Below are 16,892 nucleotides of genomic sequence, written 5' to 3' on the forward strand. Positions count from 1 at the left end.
AAACATATTGATCCACTCAAAGAGTTGGCCCCCAACCTTAAGGCAGCAGATTTCAAAGCCCTTAGGGATCTAAATCTCCTACTTCAGGAGAATGAGACATTAGATGGAGCTTGGGATGATGAGGTCTTGGAGGAAATGGAGAATGAGGACAACATCAAAAATAAGGATCCAATGTCTAAATTCAAACGAAGATCAAATAAATTTCCCATGCTTAATCAAAATCCAGCCATTTCCCACTTTGTCAGAGAAACTGCCAAAGAGCTTGAAGCCATGAAAAAGGACAGCGTCCATTCAAATCTAAGTTCCGAACAACAACTAGCTTTGAAAACTCTGAGAAATCTTCCAGATATTACTATCAAAGCCTCTGACAAAGGGGGAAATGTGGTCTTGATGAACAACAGTAATTATGAGCGAATGTGTCTCAAAATCCTAAACAACAAACAGTGCTATCTCAAAATCTCGCCAGCTCAGGTTGATGGCTTCAACAAACAATTTTATGACCTCATCGATGACTTTTTTCATCGAGGGGTCATAATTAAAGACTTATGGGACTTTATAAGGGTTCAACATCCCAGACAACCCACCTTCTATGCTCTCCCCAAGGTCCACAAAAACCTTATGGACCCTCCAGGGAGACCCATAATATCGGGTAATGGCTCAATCTCTGAAGGTGTTAGTGAGGTCATTGACCAATATTTGAGACCACACGTTCTCAACCTACCATCTTACACCAAAGATACCATACATCTTTTACAGATGCTTGAAGATATGACGATACCGACGGACGCCATTCTGGTCTCCGTCGACGTTGAGACCCTGTACAACAGCATTCCCCATTCATTTGGGTTGAGGGCTGTTGAACAGGTTCTCAAGCAGCAGCCAACTACTGATTTTAAGTTTAACACCTTCATCCTTACTATGTTAGAATTTATTTTGTACCACAACACCTTTCTCTTCCAGGGCTCCCACTACCTCCAGTTACAGGGTGTGGCTATGGGAACGTGCTGCGCACCTTCCTACGCCAACCTGTACCTGGGGGAGTGGGAGCGGGATTTCCTCCTGGGAGAGAATGCGTCGATGTGCGCTGCTCATATTTTGATTTGGCAGCGTTACATCGACGACATTTTTATTATTTGGGATGGACCGCAAAGTGGCCTCGATGAACTTCTGAGACTTATGAATATCAACAAATTTAATTTGTTCTTTACCATGTCTCATGACCAATCAGAAATCAGTTTTTTGGACATTAAAATCAAAAAAGATCCCGATGGTAAAATCTACTCGACTCTCTTTAGAAAAGAGACCGCCGGGAATACCATATTACATGCTGGTAGCTTTCACCCCGAACCTCTCAAGAGGTCTATACCTTACAGCCAGTTTCTTAGAATCCGGAGAAATTGTTCTTTGGAAGATGACTTTCATGAACAATGTAATGCACTCTCTCTCCGGCTATCCGCTAGGGGGTACACAAAAACTTGTCTCCGGAAAGCGTTTAACAGAGTTAAAGCCCTAGATAGACGCAAGTTGATTTTTAAAACCAAATCACAAAATGTTAGGTCAGAAGAAAACAACTCAAGGATCATTTTGGGGTTCTCAAATGAGCATGCAAGAATTAGAAGGATAATAACAAAATTTTGGCCTATACTCACTGAGGACCCCATCCTCCAAAATCTACTCTTGGATAGACCTCAACTTACGTTTAAACGTGCGGACTCACTAGGGACCATGCTGGTCCGTGGTGAATACAAAGGCAACTCTGCCAAAGACCCCTGCAAGACCCATGGGACTTTCCCATGTGGACATTGCGCGCAATGTGAGGTCATTGGTAGGAGGACCACACTGGTATTGCCTAATGGGGAGACTCTCTCGCTAAAACATTTTGCCAACTGTACCACACGGGGGGTGGTCTACCTCATGCAGTGCCAGTGTGGTTCCTTCTATGTCGGCAAGACCAAACAACCATTCCATAAAAGAGTGGAAAAACACATGCATTCTATGAGAATTGGCAACCTGTATTTACCCCTTGGGAGACACGTGGCCAAAGCACATGGGTACCACATGCCCAAAGTCAACTTTTCCGTCCTTGACAGAATACATATCCCTCTACGTGGGGGGGACTGGAATAAGGTACTTCTCCAGCGCGAGATGCGCTGGATTAGACACCTTAAAGCTACAATCTTTCCAGGACTGAATGAGATGGAGAGCTTTAGGCCCTTCTTAGAGGGGTTCAGTTCGGGGAAAACGGACTAGCCCCCACAGACCACTGGGAGATCATCCTCCTGCCCCTTCCCTCTCCCCCTTTCCTGAATCGACCAACTGTTATTCCTTTTTCTTCCCCCCCCCCCCCCAAAACCCCCCCCCCCACTTCCCATTTAGACCCTATTTGTACCGTTTGGGACACTGGGGCCTTAAGTTGAGATTTGTAATAAGTAGGATTTACATTTATAAATTATTGTATGATTTGACTTTGTAAATGTATGAGTCAAAAAGTTTTTCTTGGATTTATACATGAAACCTTTGATTGTAAACCTGTGATCAAGTATTGACGATTTGTTGGCAGCATACCTTGTGGTCCTCCAACTAGGAGCCATATGTGATAGGCACCGTTTCTCGACCGGCCCTTTCTGGGTGCTTTTGGTGTCCGTGATGATCCCACCCCACCTATCACAAGAGGGCTCCTCCATCCACTGCCGGGGGAGAGTAGCACCTTGGTGCCCGCCCCAGGGGCATTCTATGCCCTGGGGGCACTCTCTTACCCGGCAGTGGTGACTTTATTCCCCTTTTTTCAACTGTCAGACCTCCCATCTGCCAGTTTTGAAAGTATTTAGGCACAGTAAACATCCTTGCCCTGCCTTTAGGAGTTCCTTTGGGAACATTATTTCCCCTCCCTTCCCTTGGGAAGGTATTGTTTGGGAATCTGTGGGCCCCCCCTTTCTCGCCCTCATTCCATGCAGCGTTCCTCCAATGGTCCTTTTCTATTTGCCCTATATTTATCTTTTGACTTCCTTATCTCCCCTGGCCCCCTGGTCCAATGATGTCCCGAAATTGCATTTTTATTGTTGTTGTTTAATCCCATGGACTACCCGGCTCTTCTGAGTGGGCAGTGATTTCCGCTCCTTTTGTGCGGACACTTTTTTGTTTTTCCGGTTATTGAGCGCCCCTGATTCGCGTCGTTGTGACGCGCACAATGGGCGGTTTCAAGGAGTGTATTGTGTCCCTGTGTAGTCATCTGACATCCCGTGCACCTGATTGGGTGCGCTGCTGTCACATGACCCCTGGGATTCTGTGACTGAACTAGACGTCTTGGGTCATGTGCTTTGTGACGCGCAGGATGCGCGTCACCAGCGGCTTGGCCATGGTACTTCGCCCTGATTGACTAGAGCTCGGCCACCTGACGCTGACGTCAGTAGTGGGCGCGCTGTCTGCACGCCAAACACGGCGGATTTGGAGGATAGGAATTATGCTTGCTGACCTCCAATGTTTATTCATTGCTCCACCCACAAGCAATTACCCCATTCAATCCAGGGACAGCTGTTGTATCGCTGGAGTGAGTGGATCATTTACACCTGAGGCCCATCATCCTTAAAGTAAGTATAAAGGGAAGTCAGGGGGGTTTCTGTCAGCACTCATTTTCCTCCTTTCCCCTGTTGGAGTTGGAGGTTATCTTGGTTTCTGGTCTTGTTTGGTTTCCATGACTGGAGTGTTCGTTCATCATTCATCTTTATTTGAGCTGATGCACTGGGAGTGGTAAGTACATTATAGGGAGATTTTATTTATTTTACTCCTAGCTTCACCTTTTTAGTGAAGAATCTAATACCCTCCCTGTGCACATCTATCTAAATTTCTCCCCAGCCATGACACCTCTTATTGTTCTATGACTGCTGACTTTGTTGTGGAGACTTATGTTATCCCACCCCCCCATGGTTATGGAGCCCTCTGGAGTGGGGGATCGTCATGGACATTAAGCATATCACCTGGTTTGGTCGCCCTGTTTACGGCTCACATTCAAGCTCCATGGGGATGATTTAGGCGCTCTGTGTCTGGAAAGGGGTGAGTCCCACTTCTTTTTATATATTGAGCTTTCCATCTCTCCCCTTTGTTTTCCACATGCTGCAAATGTCAAATTTTTGGTCACAGGTATCTTTTATATGTATGTTATTATATACCCTTCTTTTGTTTTAGGAAAAACTCTTACTGCTTTTTGTTCCCTGAAGAAAGATGTATTACTGAGACATCTGAAACGCGTCGGATAAATGATCATCTATACCCTTAGCCTAGTCCTGGGGTGTGCGGTGATCCTCTAGCAGTAACAATTTTTTCAATCTAGAAATTTTTCATCTTTTTAAACAATGTTGTCATTATGAAATGTTTATGCTTTGAACAAATGTATTAAAATTTATATTTTTATGACCTAGTTGTCACAATTGCTTTTTGGTTGCCCGAAAAATCTCACCTCACTCAGAGGTATCCATCTTTTTTAAGTGAATATTTCTAGGGGGCGGGGGGGGGGGGGTCCATAGCTTTCATCATTTCCTTATCAGGCCTCATACGCACGACTGAGTTTCTCGGCAAAAACCAGCAAGAAACTTGCTAGGTTTTTTTTTTGCCGAGGAAACCGGTCGTGTGTACACTTTTCGACGAGGAAACTGTAGAGGATCTCGTCGAGCCAAAAAGAGAGCATGTCTTCTTGTTCCTCGACGGGAATGGGGAAATTTGGCTCGCCGAGATCCTTGACAGCCTAACAAGGAACTCGACGAGCAAAACAATGTGTTTCGCCCGTCGAGTTTCTCGGTCGTGTGTACGAGGCTTAAGAGTCTGTGACTCAAAAAAGATTAAAGCATAAAATGAAAAACATTGTTCTGTCTAGGGGTGCAAGGAACAGCTTTACGTACCCGGCCCTTCAAACCTCCAGAAAACAGGCTCCCCTACGTCCAGCGGTGGGCTGTTCCTACCGTCCTCACATCCAAAGCCAGTCTGTGGGCGTAAAGACGTCCATACACAAGAACGCTAGCATGTGGGGGGGGGGGGGGTTTACAAGGGTGGTGGGGACTGGTCTTGTGCTTGGAGCATCGGCAGATTAAGTACGGTAAGTATATCTTGGCTCCGATATCCCCTAGACAAAAACAAGCAGTTGACCCATGCAGTGTGGGCACAGCCCCACTGCATAGGAAAATAAACATTTTTTCCCAGAGTTCTTCTTTAACCTCCCTGGTGGTAATCCCAAGTGTGGCTTGGCTTTAAATGTCAGTAACATTAGCGGTAACCCCGAGCCAGACTCGGGATTGCATTGCAGAATCCTGGTGCAGTATACTTACCTTGTCCTCAGGATCCAGCGATGTCCCCCCGCTGTGTCTGCGAGCTGTATCCTCTGCCTAATGCTCTGTGTGCCGGGCTCCGTTCCCTGTGGGCGTTGCAACGCATGGGGGCAGAGCCCGGCAGCAAATTCAAAAAGTACACAAAACATAACACATACAGTACACTGTAATCTTACAGATTACATTACTGTATCAAATCATTTCACCTCCATTTTGTCTCTAGTGCTTTGTCCAGTGCCCTGTATATTATGTATACTGTTCTTTCCACCTGGAAACCTGAGATTGTCCATAGCAACCAAAAGTGGTTTTAGTCCAGCTAGAAAACAGCGATAGTAAATTAGAACACTTGCAGAATTGAGCGATAGTGAATCGTGGGGAAATAAAATGTATTATTATTATTATATTATTATTTTTTATAATTATTTATAGTTACGGTATTTATTATATTATAATTTATGATTTCGTGTTTCAAACTTTATCATACCCGGGATGTCTGTTAGACTCTTGTTTGGACAGATTTAGGTGTGTTATTACTATAATTACAGGCCTACAATATAAGACGCAACATTTTTGAGCAAAACAATGTACCGCTTTAAGACACAAAAATCTGACATAATCATCCATGCAGCCGGAATGCTCTTCTTCCCTTCAATGCTCTGGGATGTGGGAAGAGAAGAGGTTTCAGGGACCAGTTGCACAGAGAGACATAAGTTAAGTAAAACTGCTTTTTAACTACCTCCCGCCCGCCTTATAGGCAAATGACGGCGGGCAGGATCCTCTTTCATTCTAGGACAACGTCATATGATGTCGCCCCAGTCTCACCGTGCTTCCGCGCCTTCGGGGGCACACTGCGCAGTGATCGTGGACGTGCTGCGTCAGTGGCATCTCCTCACAGGGGAGACCTGTTCAGATAATCAGGGCACTGATCATCAGTGATGCCAGTCAGTGCCCATCAGTGATGCCAATTTGTGCCCATCAGTGATGTCAATCTGTGCCTATCAGTAATGCCAGTCAGTGTTGCCTTTCAGTGCCCATCAGTGCCTTCTCATTAGTGCTGCATAATACTGCCTCCTCACCAGTGCCACCTCGTCAGTGCCGTCTCATCAGTGCCGCCTCATCAGCGCTTATCGGTGAAGGAGAAAAATTACTTATTTACAAAATTCTCTGACAGAAACTAAGAAAAACTTTTTTTTTTTATATTTTGGTTTTTAGCAAAATATCACCCAGCAGTGATTAAATACCACCTATTTGTGTAAAAAAATGATAAAACATTTAATTTGGCTACAGTGTTGCATGACCGCGCAACTGTAATTCAAAGTGTGATGGTGCTGAAAGCTGAAAATTGGCCTGGTCAGAAAGAGGCCCAGTATTGAAGCCGTCAATGTTCTCCTAATTAAAATTGAACACCTAACCATTGTAGTTTGGGAGGGAGCCCCACTACAAGGGTAGTATTTAATACTTTTTGTTATCATTTTGGATGAAATGGGTAAACATTAGAGTCTCTGTGATTTTTTTTTTTTTTTGAGATTAGGGGTACTGTTAGAGGGATTTTCCCCACTTCTTGAGTTGGTGACAATGATTTCACTGGTAGAACGACATAGATGTAAAAAAAAAAGGGGAAAAAAGCAAGCAATTCAATGCATTTTACCTGGTGTGAACTGGCCCTTAGGCCTCGTACACACGACCGGACATGTCCGCTGAAACTGGTCCGCCGACCAGTGTCAGCGGACAGATCCGATCGTGTGTACAGGCTAGCGGACAGATTTCCAGCAGACAAATGATTCTTAGCATGCTAAGAAACATGTCCGCTGGGAAGCTGTCCGGCAGACATGTCCGCTGGTTAGTATGTCTAACCAGCGGACAGAAATCCCGCGCATGCGTCAAATTGATTCGATGCATGCGTGGAAGCATTGAACTCGCGCGATAGAGAACGTCGGTGTCGTCTACGTCACCGCGTTCTCTGTCCGCGCGGATTTCGGTTTGATGGTGTGTACAGCCATCAGACCGAAATCTCCCAGCGGACATGTCCGATGAAAACGGTCCGGCGGACCGTTTTCATCGGACTGTTCGCTCGTCTGTACGGGGCCTTACACATATAATAATGCGCACAGTGAGGTGTGAACAAACCCTACATGATGGGAATTTCCCTCTGGCCCCTTGTACATGGAATTACAGTATATTGCGCTTGGGAACTTACCACCCAGGGTTTGCTGCAAAAATTGTAGATGGAGTACAGAGAATTGACGCTGGGCACTCCCCCATACTGCAGGCCCATGATCAGGCTTCTGAAATCCTCCCCAAGAGTCATGCTGTATGCATGCTGACGGATAAGCACAAAGTCCGGTTTGAAGGATCTGGAAGAAAAGGACAATGAAGGTCAGGGAATTCAGTGAGCTGGTGGAAGTATTCGGGGTGATTTACTAAGCCTAATAGACTTTGCAGCGGCATTTGCACTCATTTTGCCCAGAGCTTGGTGATTGCGGTGAGGCTTAACTTTGTAAAAAATACCCAATCAGATGCAAGAAAACGGGAAAAAAAACAGCATTTTTGCTTGCACATGATTGGATGATGAAAATCAGCAGAGCTTCACCACATTTACTAAGCTCTGGGGAAAATTAGTGCAACTGCACTTGCAAAGTGCTTAGTCTATTTGCCTTGAGTAAATCAGCCCCATCGCCAACCAAAAACATTTTTATATAGGGACGGCACTTTAAAAACAGAGAGAAAACTCAATATTTTATTTGACATATCCCCTCACCAACACTAAAGGACACATGATGACAGCTTAGTGTCATTTTTTGGCAGTGGTGCTTTTTTATATTACATATTATCAAGTAAATAAGTGGGGGATAGAAGTAAAGCTCCGATTGGTATGCAACTGCATAGACTTGGGATCTAACCCCTCCTCTCCCCAAATAAAATGCTCAATCCTTCATCACGTAAAGTGATACAATCATTGTACTTGGGTGATATTTGAAGGTCCTTTCCACTCAATATCAAAATTTAAAGTTTCTTCTCCTAACTTAAAGATGGGAACGTCTTCTGGAAACGGACAGGTGCTGGGTGAAACTCTTTTTAAGGTCCATTGCCATAAGCTTTGAAGAGGGCATGCAATAGGCTACTGGGTGGTGCTGGTTAGGTCAGGTCGGGTGCTCCCATAAGGACACAGGGGGAGGATTCTATGCTTAGAGTTCCTCATTGAGTCTGCTTCAGTTAGCTAATACTAAGGCCTATGCATGTTTTAGTGCATTTTTAGTTCTGCAGAAACACACTACAGTCCATTTAACACGGTTTCCTATGGATGTAGTTCACATTTGGACAATTTATGGAAAGGTGATGATTTTTTTCAGTTTTTGGTACCATAGACTTCAATGGATCAAACATGTGTATTGAAAAATGCACCTGCAATATGCAAACTGCAACCTGCATCAGAACTGTCTTAATGAGAGGGCACACCTGTGCACTACCCAGGGGCCCCAGCTGCATGGGGGGCCCCTGCCCTTTCCCCAAAGCAGCTGATCCTTGAGCCGGGCTGCCCCGAAATTGGCCCAGGCTGCCCTTCTACATCCTAGATATCCCCCCAGGACTCTGACCCCTCTACACCCTAGATATGCCCTACCTCCTACCTACTTGATTTCTGTTTACCTGCACTGTCTCCATTGCAGGGGCCCCAGAGCATTACTTTGCCCAGGGGCCCATGATGCTATGAAGACGGCCCTGACCTGCTGCATAGGTGTAAATCAGGCCTTAAAGGACTTGCCACTCCCTCAGCCTGTGACTGGACAGTGGAGCAGAAGCAGGAGGCCAATGTGCTTTTATCAGCATGCTTCTTGTTGGCACACAAGCTCAAATGATTGACTCCTTGTGCTGCTTCTCCCTTCTCCATTCTGAGCTCTGCTTTACAGGGAATTGCAAAAAGGCCTTTAACTGAGGTGAGATGCTTACACTGTTGCAGTTTAAACATGAGCTGCGTTCATTTGTGTTTTATATCTGCCTAAACTTCAGCTTTTATTGAGAGCATGTGAAGATGGCTGCTATTTAGGCAGGCCATACACCTAGTTAGCAGTAAAGAAATTAGCACCATATCCCCATCAACACAGACAGTGTAGACAGGGGAATCCCTCCTGCCGAGCCACTGTGTTCTCCCAGCGGAGGGGGGGGGGGGGCATCCCTGCTGGGAGAATACAGTAAATATTGTGAGCAGCTATACCAGCCGCTACCGAGAATCTCATGTAAAATCCAGCAGCCTAATTGTACCCAAGTTGATCGATCGATCAACTTGGTATATTCACCCTGCCCATACATGGTTTGAATCTTGCCCTGTTCCTGCTGAACCAGACAAGATTTGAACCATCTATGGCCAGCCTTAGTCCCAGCTGGGGTTCTTATCCACCACTAGAGGCCTCTAATAATTGAATTCTGGACATGGTCCTAGGTATGGACAGTACTTTGTTACACTTATCTGCTCTGCCATGAAATTTCCACCCTCTCTGGGACTTGGCCAATGACAAACACCCATGCTGCACAGAAGCCTCATCTGCAACAAATATTAGCTATAATGACAGGTTATTCCTTTCCAGAATGTAGCAGACCTCAACTGAGCTGTACATTTCTGGTTCATTTCAAAATGTTGGTATCATTCGTGTTCCACTGTAGTAGGACTGAATCATAAACTGCACAGAGGAGACATAAATCTCCAGACCATCAACCGCACAAAGTTCTCCAGCCTAAATGTGTTTTCCTTGTCTCAGTCCTGCAAGCAAAAACATACACCTTTCCACCCTTTGCTAAATTATATATACTGTAGGCTCTCGCAGAGTTCCTTTACTAGCTCACTGTATTGACTTTGGAAATAACTAGCGTTTACTTTGGGTGGAGAAAAATGTCTAAAGGAGAAAGTGCGCACGTTACTATTACCCCTTGATGATGTGGTCTGATCATTTAGAGGGTGAAATTCGACAGAAAATGTTTCCAAGGTGGGGAAGCACCTTCCTTTGAAACTTTGAGAGAAAAAAGGTCGACATTTGGGTCAAAATGCAATCTTGTGGGCTTGTGTTAAATTCCGTTGCAGAAGTTCCGTGAGCTCATGGATTATAGAGGAGACTATAAAGAGCCAGCTCAGATCTTGCAGGTGGAGGAGACGCTCAGGAAGTGGTGCAGTAAAGAATCTGACATTTCCTGAAGGAAATACCAAGGCTGAGCTGACATGAAGCAGAGTTTTATGCGGGCAGGTCAGAGAGGAGAGTTTATTAGCTCTTGGAATCTAAAAAGGCCTCTTACTTCCATACCATAACTTCCCACAGTCCATCTTTTCAATCCAAATTCCTTTTTTTTTTCAAATGGGCTCTAGATCTTGCTAAAGAAAAAGAGATATGCCTGTGATCAAATCTAAACAGCGTGTGTGTGTGTATATGTATATATACAGTTAGGTCTATAATATTTGAACACAGGCACAATTTTAGCTTTTTTCGGTTATTTACCAAAACATATTCAATCTATAGTTATATAATGGATATGTGTTGAAAGTGCACACTCTCAGGTTTAATTTGAGGGTATGTACATCCAAATCGGAGGAGGAAGGGTTTAGGAAATAAAGCTCTTAAGAAAAGCCATTTCCCTTTTTCAAGGGGCAAAAATTCGACAATTGAATCAAAAGCTGTTTCATGGCCAGGTGTGCGCTACTCCTTTGTTTTTCTTCATCAATTAAGCAGGTAAAAGGCCCGGAGTTGATTCTAAGTGTGGTATTTGCATTTGAATCTATTGCTGTGAACCCACATCATGTGTTCAATGGTGCTGTCCATGCAAGTGAAACAGACCATTGTAAGGCTTTAAAAACGTAACAAATCCATTAGAGAGATAGCAGCAACATTAGGAGTGGGCAAATTAACAGATTGGTACATTCTGAGGAAAGAAGAAGGCACTGGTGTGCTCAGCAACATGAAAAGGATCCTCTCTATGGTAGAGAAAATCCCATTCACAACATCCAGACAAGCAAAGGACATTAAGGCCCCTTTTACACATGTAGATAGAATTCCGCTTTTAGCTGTGGATACCGCACCTAAACTCACACAATGCTGTTCTATGGCCCCATTCATACACTGCGTTTAGTTTCATTACATAGGGTTTTGTGCAGTTAGAAAAAATAAATTTGACTACATCCAGGACCGTTTTAGCGCAGCTATCTGCACATAACCGCAGGTAATTGCAGTGTACTATTTCACCTGCAGATAGCAGCTGCAATGGGAAAAGAAAAACAACAGGAAGCGCATCAGAAATGGCAAGAATGTTCCACCTCAGCTAAACACAGCCGCACGTAAACGCTGCTAATCGCAATGTACAACGGCAAGTGATCGCTGTGCATGGAGTCTTGGAATTTCCAAATAACAAAACATGCTTTTAACAACGGCAGAACAGCCGATATGTGAAAGAGGCCTAATGGCTGTGTGTTGAGTTATTTTGAGGGGACAGCAAATTTACACTGTTAGGCCCCGTACACACGGCCGAGAAACTCGACGAGCAAAACACATCGTTTTGCTCGTCGAGTTCCTTGTAAAGCCGCTGAGGATCTCAGCGAGCCAAGTTTCCCCGTTGACTAACGAGGAAATAGAGAACATGTTCTCTATTTGGCCCGACGAGATCCTCGTCGGTTTCCTCGGCTGAAAGTGTACACACGGCCGGGTTTCTCGGCAGAATACAGCTCCGATCGAGTTTCTGGCTGAATTCTGCCGAGAAACTCGGTCGTGTGTACGGGGCCATATACAAGCTGTACACTCACTACTTTACATTGTAGCAAAGTGTAATTTCTTCAGTGTTACATGAAAAGATATAATAAAATATTTACAAATACCGGTATGTGTGGGGTGTACTCACTTTTGTGAGATATTGCATATATGTATATATATATATATATATATATATATATATATATATATATATATATATATAAAATCACAAAAGGTGTTAAAGGGGTGTCACTAAGAAATCCTGTTTTAATGCAAAAATGTGTAAAGCCTCGTACACACAATCAGTCCATCCGATGAGAACGGTCTGAAGGACCGTTGTCATAAGTTAACCGATGAAACTGACTGATGGTCCTTCACGCCTACACACCATAGGTTAAATAACCGATCGTGTCAGAACGCGGTGACGTAAAACACAACGACGTGCTGAAAAAAATGAAGTTCAACCCTTCCAAGCATGCGTCAACTTGATTCTGAGCATGTGTGGATTTTTAACTGATGGTCGTGCCTACTAACGATCGGTTTTGACCTATCGGTTAGGAATCCATAGGTTAATTTTAAAGCAAGTTGGCTTTTTTTTAACCTATGGTTAAAAAACCTATGGGGCCCACACACGATCAGTTTTGACCAATGAAAACGGTCCTTCAGACCGTTGTCCTCTGGTTAACCTATCGTGTGTACGAGGCCTAAGGGTGTATAACAGTGAGCAAAGAGTTAATTCAAAATATTCTCGCTCTTGCTAGCCTTGCATGCAATGCATTTGTTATATAAAATTACAATGAATTGCGTTTTGGAGAAATCAACATTTGATCTAAAAAAAGGTGAAAGGTGCTTTCAGAAAATCCAAATCCAGCTGAAAGTAATCTTTTTTTATACACTGGATGATTATTTTTGAGTCAGGACATATTACTTCCTTTCGGAGCTGTCACAAATAGTACCTCTTCTTTGCCACCAGTCTTCTGGGTTGAATGATGTCCACCATCTTTCTTTCAACCCACTTCCTTTGAGTTTAGGCTGTCATGGAAATGAACGTTTGGGGATGGGGGGCATGTAATCATAGCTGTCTGCGCTTACCATACTCCTGGGCAGTGGTGTCTGGCACTCATACTTCACTATGTGAATGTCACAATGTCCAAGAATAAATACTAAAAAATGAGTGCAAAAAAACTGCTCAAAGGGAACCTACGTAGTGCACTTCCCGGCGCTAAGGACAAGCTGTCAACTCAAATGTACAGGATAGGATCGAGTATAAAATTAAAATTATATATATATAAAAAAATTCAACAGAAATAAAATCTCTGTTAAAAACCAGAAGTAATATATATATAAGAATAAATACTGCCCCACTTTCAACGCAGAGGAAGAAGATGAAGGGCTTGTGACATTGCTGGACTGGCCACAAGACTGATTAAAAGAAAATCCATTTATACATAATTTTTTTGCAAGTAGCAGGGAGGGCAGAGGGTGGGGATAAATGTGAACTTGGACTTTAACACTGATAAGGTTGTGGGTGGAGCGGGGTGCAGCTGCAATAACACACTCACAGTCAAGGTGCAGTTAGTAGAAATTGTATTGGAGTAAAGACAAAATAGTTCACAAGAAACTCAGTGGGAGAAGGCCCAACCAGAAACTATTACAGATGCCAACAGCGTGTAGCGGAGCAGGTGTCAGCCAAACCGTCAGCGTCTGTCTGGAGGGGCAGAATGCAGCCTGGCTGTCTCATGCCTGAACGTGAAGATTTCCAAGGAGATTGAAAGCCCTAAGCCTTCCCTTGTCTGGAACCTTTCTCAGCCATTAATATTGTCCCTGATAGAAAGGTGATAGACTACCCACACGCAAATGCGTGCCAATCCCAGGGGCCAGGGACTTAAATAGACTCTGCCTCACCCAAGATGGCTGTCAGAGTCACTTGGGCAGCCAGCATCCAATCAGATCACTGCCCCAGTGACTCAGGAAACCATAGAGGACCCATGTTCCTCATGACTTCCTTGTCCTCTGCGTTGCCACTGCGGTTGAACGTCATCTGTAGTGGAGACAGCAGACTGCACTTGGGTACAGGGTAATTTTCAATTTTTTGGGGTTAACCCAAATGTTGAGCGGATGGGTTAGGTTATGGGTACTCTTAGGTTAATAGATTAGATGGAAGGATATAATTAACCACTTCCCGACGGCCGTACGACTATATACGGCCGCAGGGTGGCTCTACTTCTCTGGGACGCCGTCTTTTAACGGCCGACCCCTTTCCTCGTCCCTTGGACACAGCCAATCACAGATCGCCGTGAACGGCCAATCGGAGTGGCCGTTTGGTAGGCGATCTGTGCGGCCAATGAGAGATGATCTCATATGTAAACATATGAGATCATTTCTCATTTCCGGCTCTCACAATGACAGCGTCCTGTCAGGGAGAGAGGAGACCGATCTGTGTCTCTTGTACATAGGGACACAGATCGGTCACCTCCCCCAGTCACCCCCCTTCCCCCACTAGTTATGCTAGTGTTAACCATTTCAATGCCAGTCACATTTATACAGTAATTAGTGCATATTTATAGCACTGATTGCAGTATAAATGTGAATGGTGCCAAAAATGTGTCAAAAGTGTCCGATGTGTCCGCCATAATGTCGCAGTCCCAATAAAAATCGCAGATCGCCGCCATTACTAGTAAAAAAATAATAATAATAATAATTCTGTCCCCTATTTTGTAGGCGCTATAACTTTTGCGCAAACCAGTCGCTTATTTTACCAAAAATATGTAGAAAAATATGTATCGGCCTAGACTGAATTTATTTATTTATTTTTAAATTAGGATATTTATTATAGCAACAAGTAAAAAATATTGTATTTTTTTTTCAAAATTGTCGTACTTTTTTGTTTATAGCGCAAAAAAAAAACAACGCAGAGGTGATCAAATACCACCAAAAGAAAGCTCTACTTGTGGGGAAAAAAGGACGTCAATTTTGTTTGGGAGCCACGTCGCACGACCGCGCAATTGTCAGTTAAAGCGACGCAGTGCCGGAAGCTGAAATTTCACCTGGGCAGGAGGGGGGTATATGTGCCCAGTAAGCAAGTGGTTAAAGGATGTATCTATCTTCCTGAAACGCTGCTCCATTCGGTAACTTTATTGTATAATTTGATTTGGGCTCGTTAGGAGGTCCAGTCTCCATACATAGAAATTATCAAGGGATATGATCAATAGGTACTTTCCTCTTTCATAACATAACTGCTATTTTAGCTACACTTATCTTGCTTTTCTTCCAACTTAATCTCCTTGTGAGAATTCTGTAAACTCTCTTTTTCATTCTTCAAGTAAATACGGGAGGAAGACATGGCTGAGATAATGGTGAGATTTTCTTTCACTAGTATAATAAAAATAATAGTTTATACTAAAAAATTCCAAGAGAATAAGGTAAGCGGGGGCCCTACCGCGAGGCAGACAGCGCTGAGAAAATACTGTCTGGTGTAAAACATGCCTTTCAGCACCGATGGTGAGGATAAAGAGTGATAATGGCATCAATACAGTTGCAAAGTTGAAATAAGGGTATTTCTTTATCCTGTACTCTAGCACGAAAACAACAATTCGACTTGAAGCTTCAACTTGTCCTAGGAAATTGAGCATCTTAGTGTTTATCTTAGCCTACCCACAGAAATAAGATAATGTTTTAAAGAAATGGGCAATTTAAGTTGAACTTTTGGTTGTTGACAGACTTTCTGTCATTAAATGCCTCTGCAGAGCTGCAATTATTTGCCTATTTTCCACTGGATACGTGTCTATATATTTCCCTCTTAAAGCACACAAAATAGAATTTTTTTTTTTTTAAAGAAAGTGCCCACTGCAAACAAGTCAATTTATACTTACCACTTCTTCCACTGAGCTCAGTGGTTTTGTTGGTGACAACAAAATCCCTCTTCATTAGGGCTTGGACATACAGGAGAGTCAATATGGTGGTAATGTGCTTGATTTCTGTCCCCAATCTCCATTGGATTAAGACTGTATTAGGCAGGGTTCATACTGGTGCACTGTGGTTTGGCCGCAGTGTGGGTATATGCATGGTTTTTGTGCGTTTTACTCATAGAATTCTATAGACTCCAGGTGTTTTTGCCTGCATGCTTTATCTTTGGTGAACTTTCAGAAAACATGGCAAAAATGTTCTTTTGGCTGACAATGCTAATGCTAATTATAAGGTAGTGGCTTAGTGTTGTAAGCAGTGGCGGCCTGTCCATTAAGGGCGACTGTGCGCTGCCCCCCCATCCATGCGTCCATGGGCGTCCGCAGGTAGGGGTAAGGGAGGCAATTGCCCCCCCTGGAATCATCAAGAAGGTGTTGCAGTTACCAGCTGCAGTGTCCGCAGTGGCCACCATGGACTTTTTTCTGAGTCTTCCGGCTGCTCTCTCTCCAGACACATCTGATGTCCCTCCCTCACCCCCGGCCTGTTCAGGTCTCTGCTTGGCAGCTTGGCTGTTCCACCGCTCCTCTTCAGTGATTGGTTGCCTGCCTGTGTACGTGTTGTGTAGATCCGTCCGGTGCCGCCAACTCAGTGCAGTCAGCAGCCAAGCCGCCGGGTGATAAACTGCCAGTGCCTACTCATCATCACATCCAGGGCAGGACTTAGGGTGGTGGGGGCCCCTGGGCTTGAGTCACTTTCGGGCCCTACCTTCTATACATTATGAAACATGGGTGTGGTTCATGCAAAATAGTGGGCGTGGCTCAATGGGCATGGCTCTGAAGGGGGTGTGGTTAGAGTCTGAGATGAATGAGGGATGGAGGGAGGAAGAAAGAGGGAGAGAAGGAGAGAAAGAGGGAGAGAGAGAGGAAAAGAGAGATGGAGGGACAGCAGGCAC

General features: G+C 44.2%; 1 protein-coding gene across 1 annotated transcript in view; it reads right to left on the reverse strand.

Moving 5' to 3' along the window:
* Positions 1-16,892, reverse strand: part of SYN3 (synapsin III) — a 534,306-nt gene that overhangs the window by 312,547 nt on the left and 204,867 nt on the right. The window contains exon 5 of the mRNA XM_040345656.1: positions 7,513-7,669. Within this exon, the coding sequence (XP_040201590.1) occupies positions 7,513-7,669 (157 nt within the window). The remainder of the gene's footprint in view (positions 1-7,512; positions 7,670-16,892) is intronic.

The sequence above is a fragment of the Rana temporaria genome, chromosome 3, assembly GCF_905171775.1.
Source record: "Rana temporaria chromosome 3, aRanTem1.1, whole genome shotgun sequence".
NCBI lineage: Eukaryota > Metazoa > Chordata > Amphibia > Anura > Ranidae > Rana > Rana temporaria.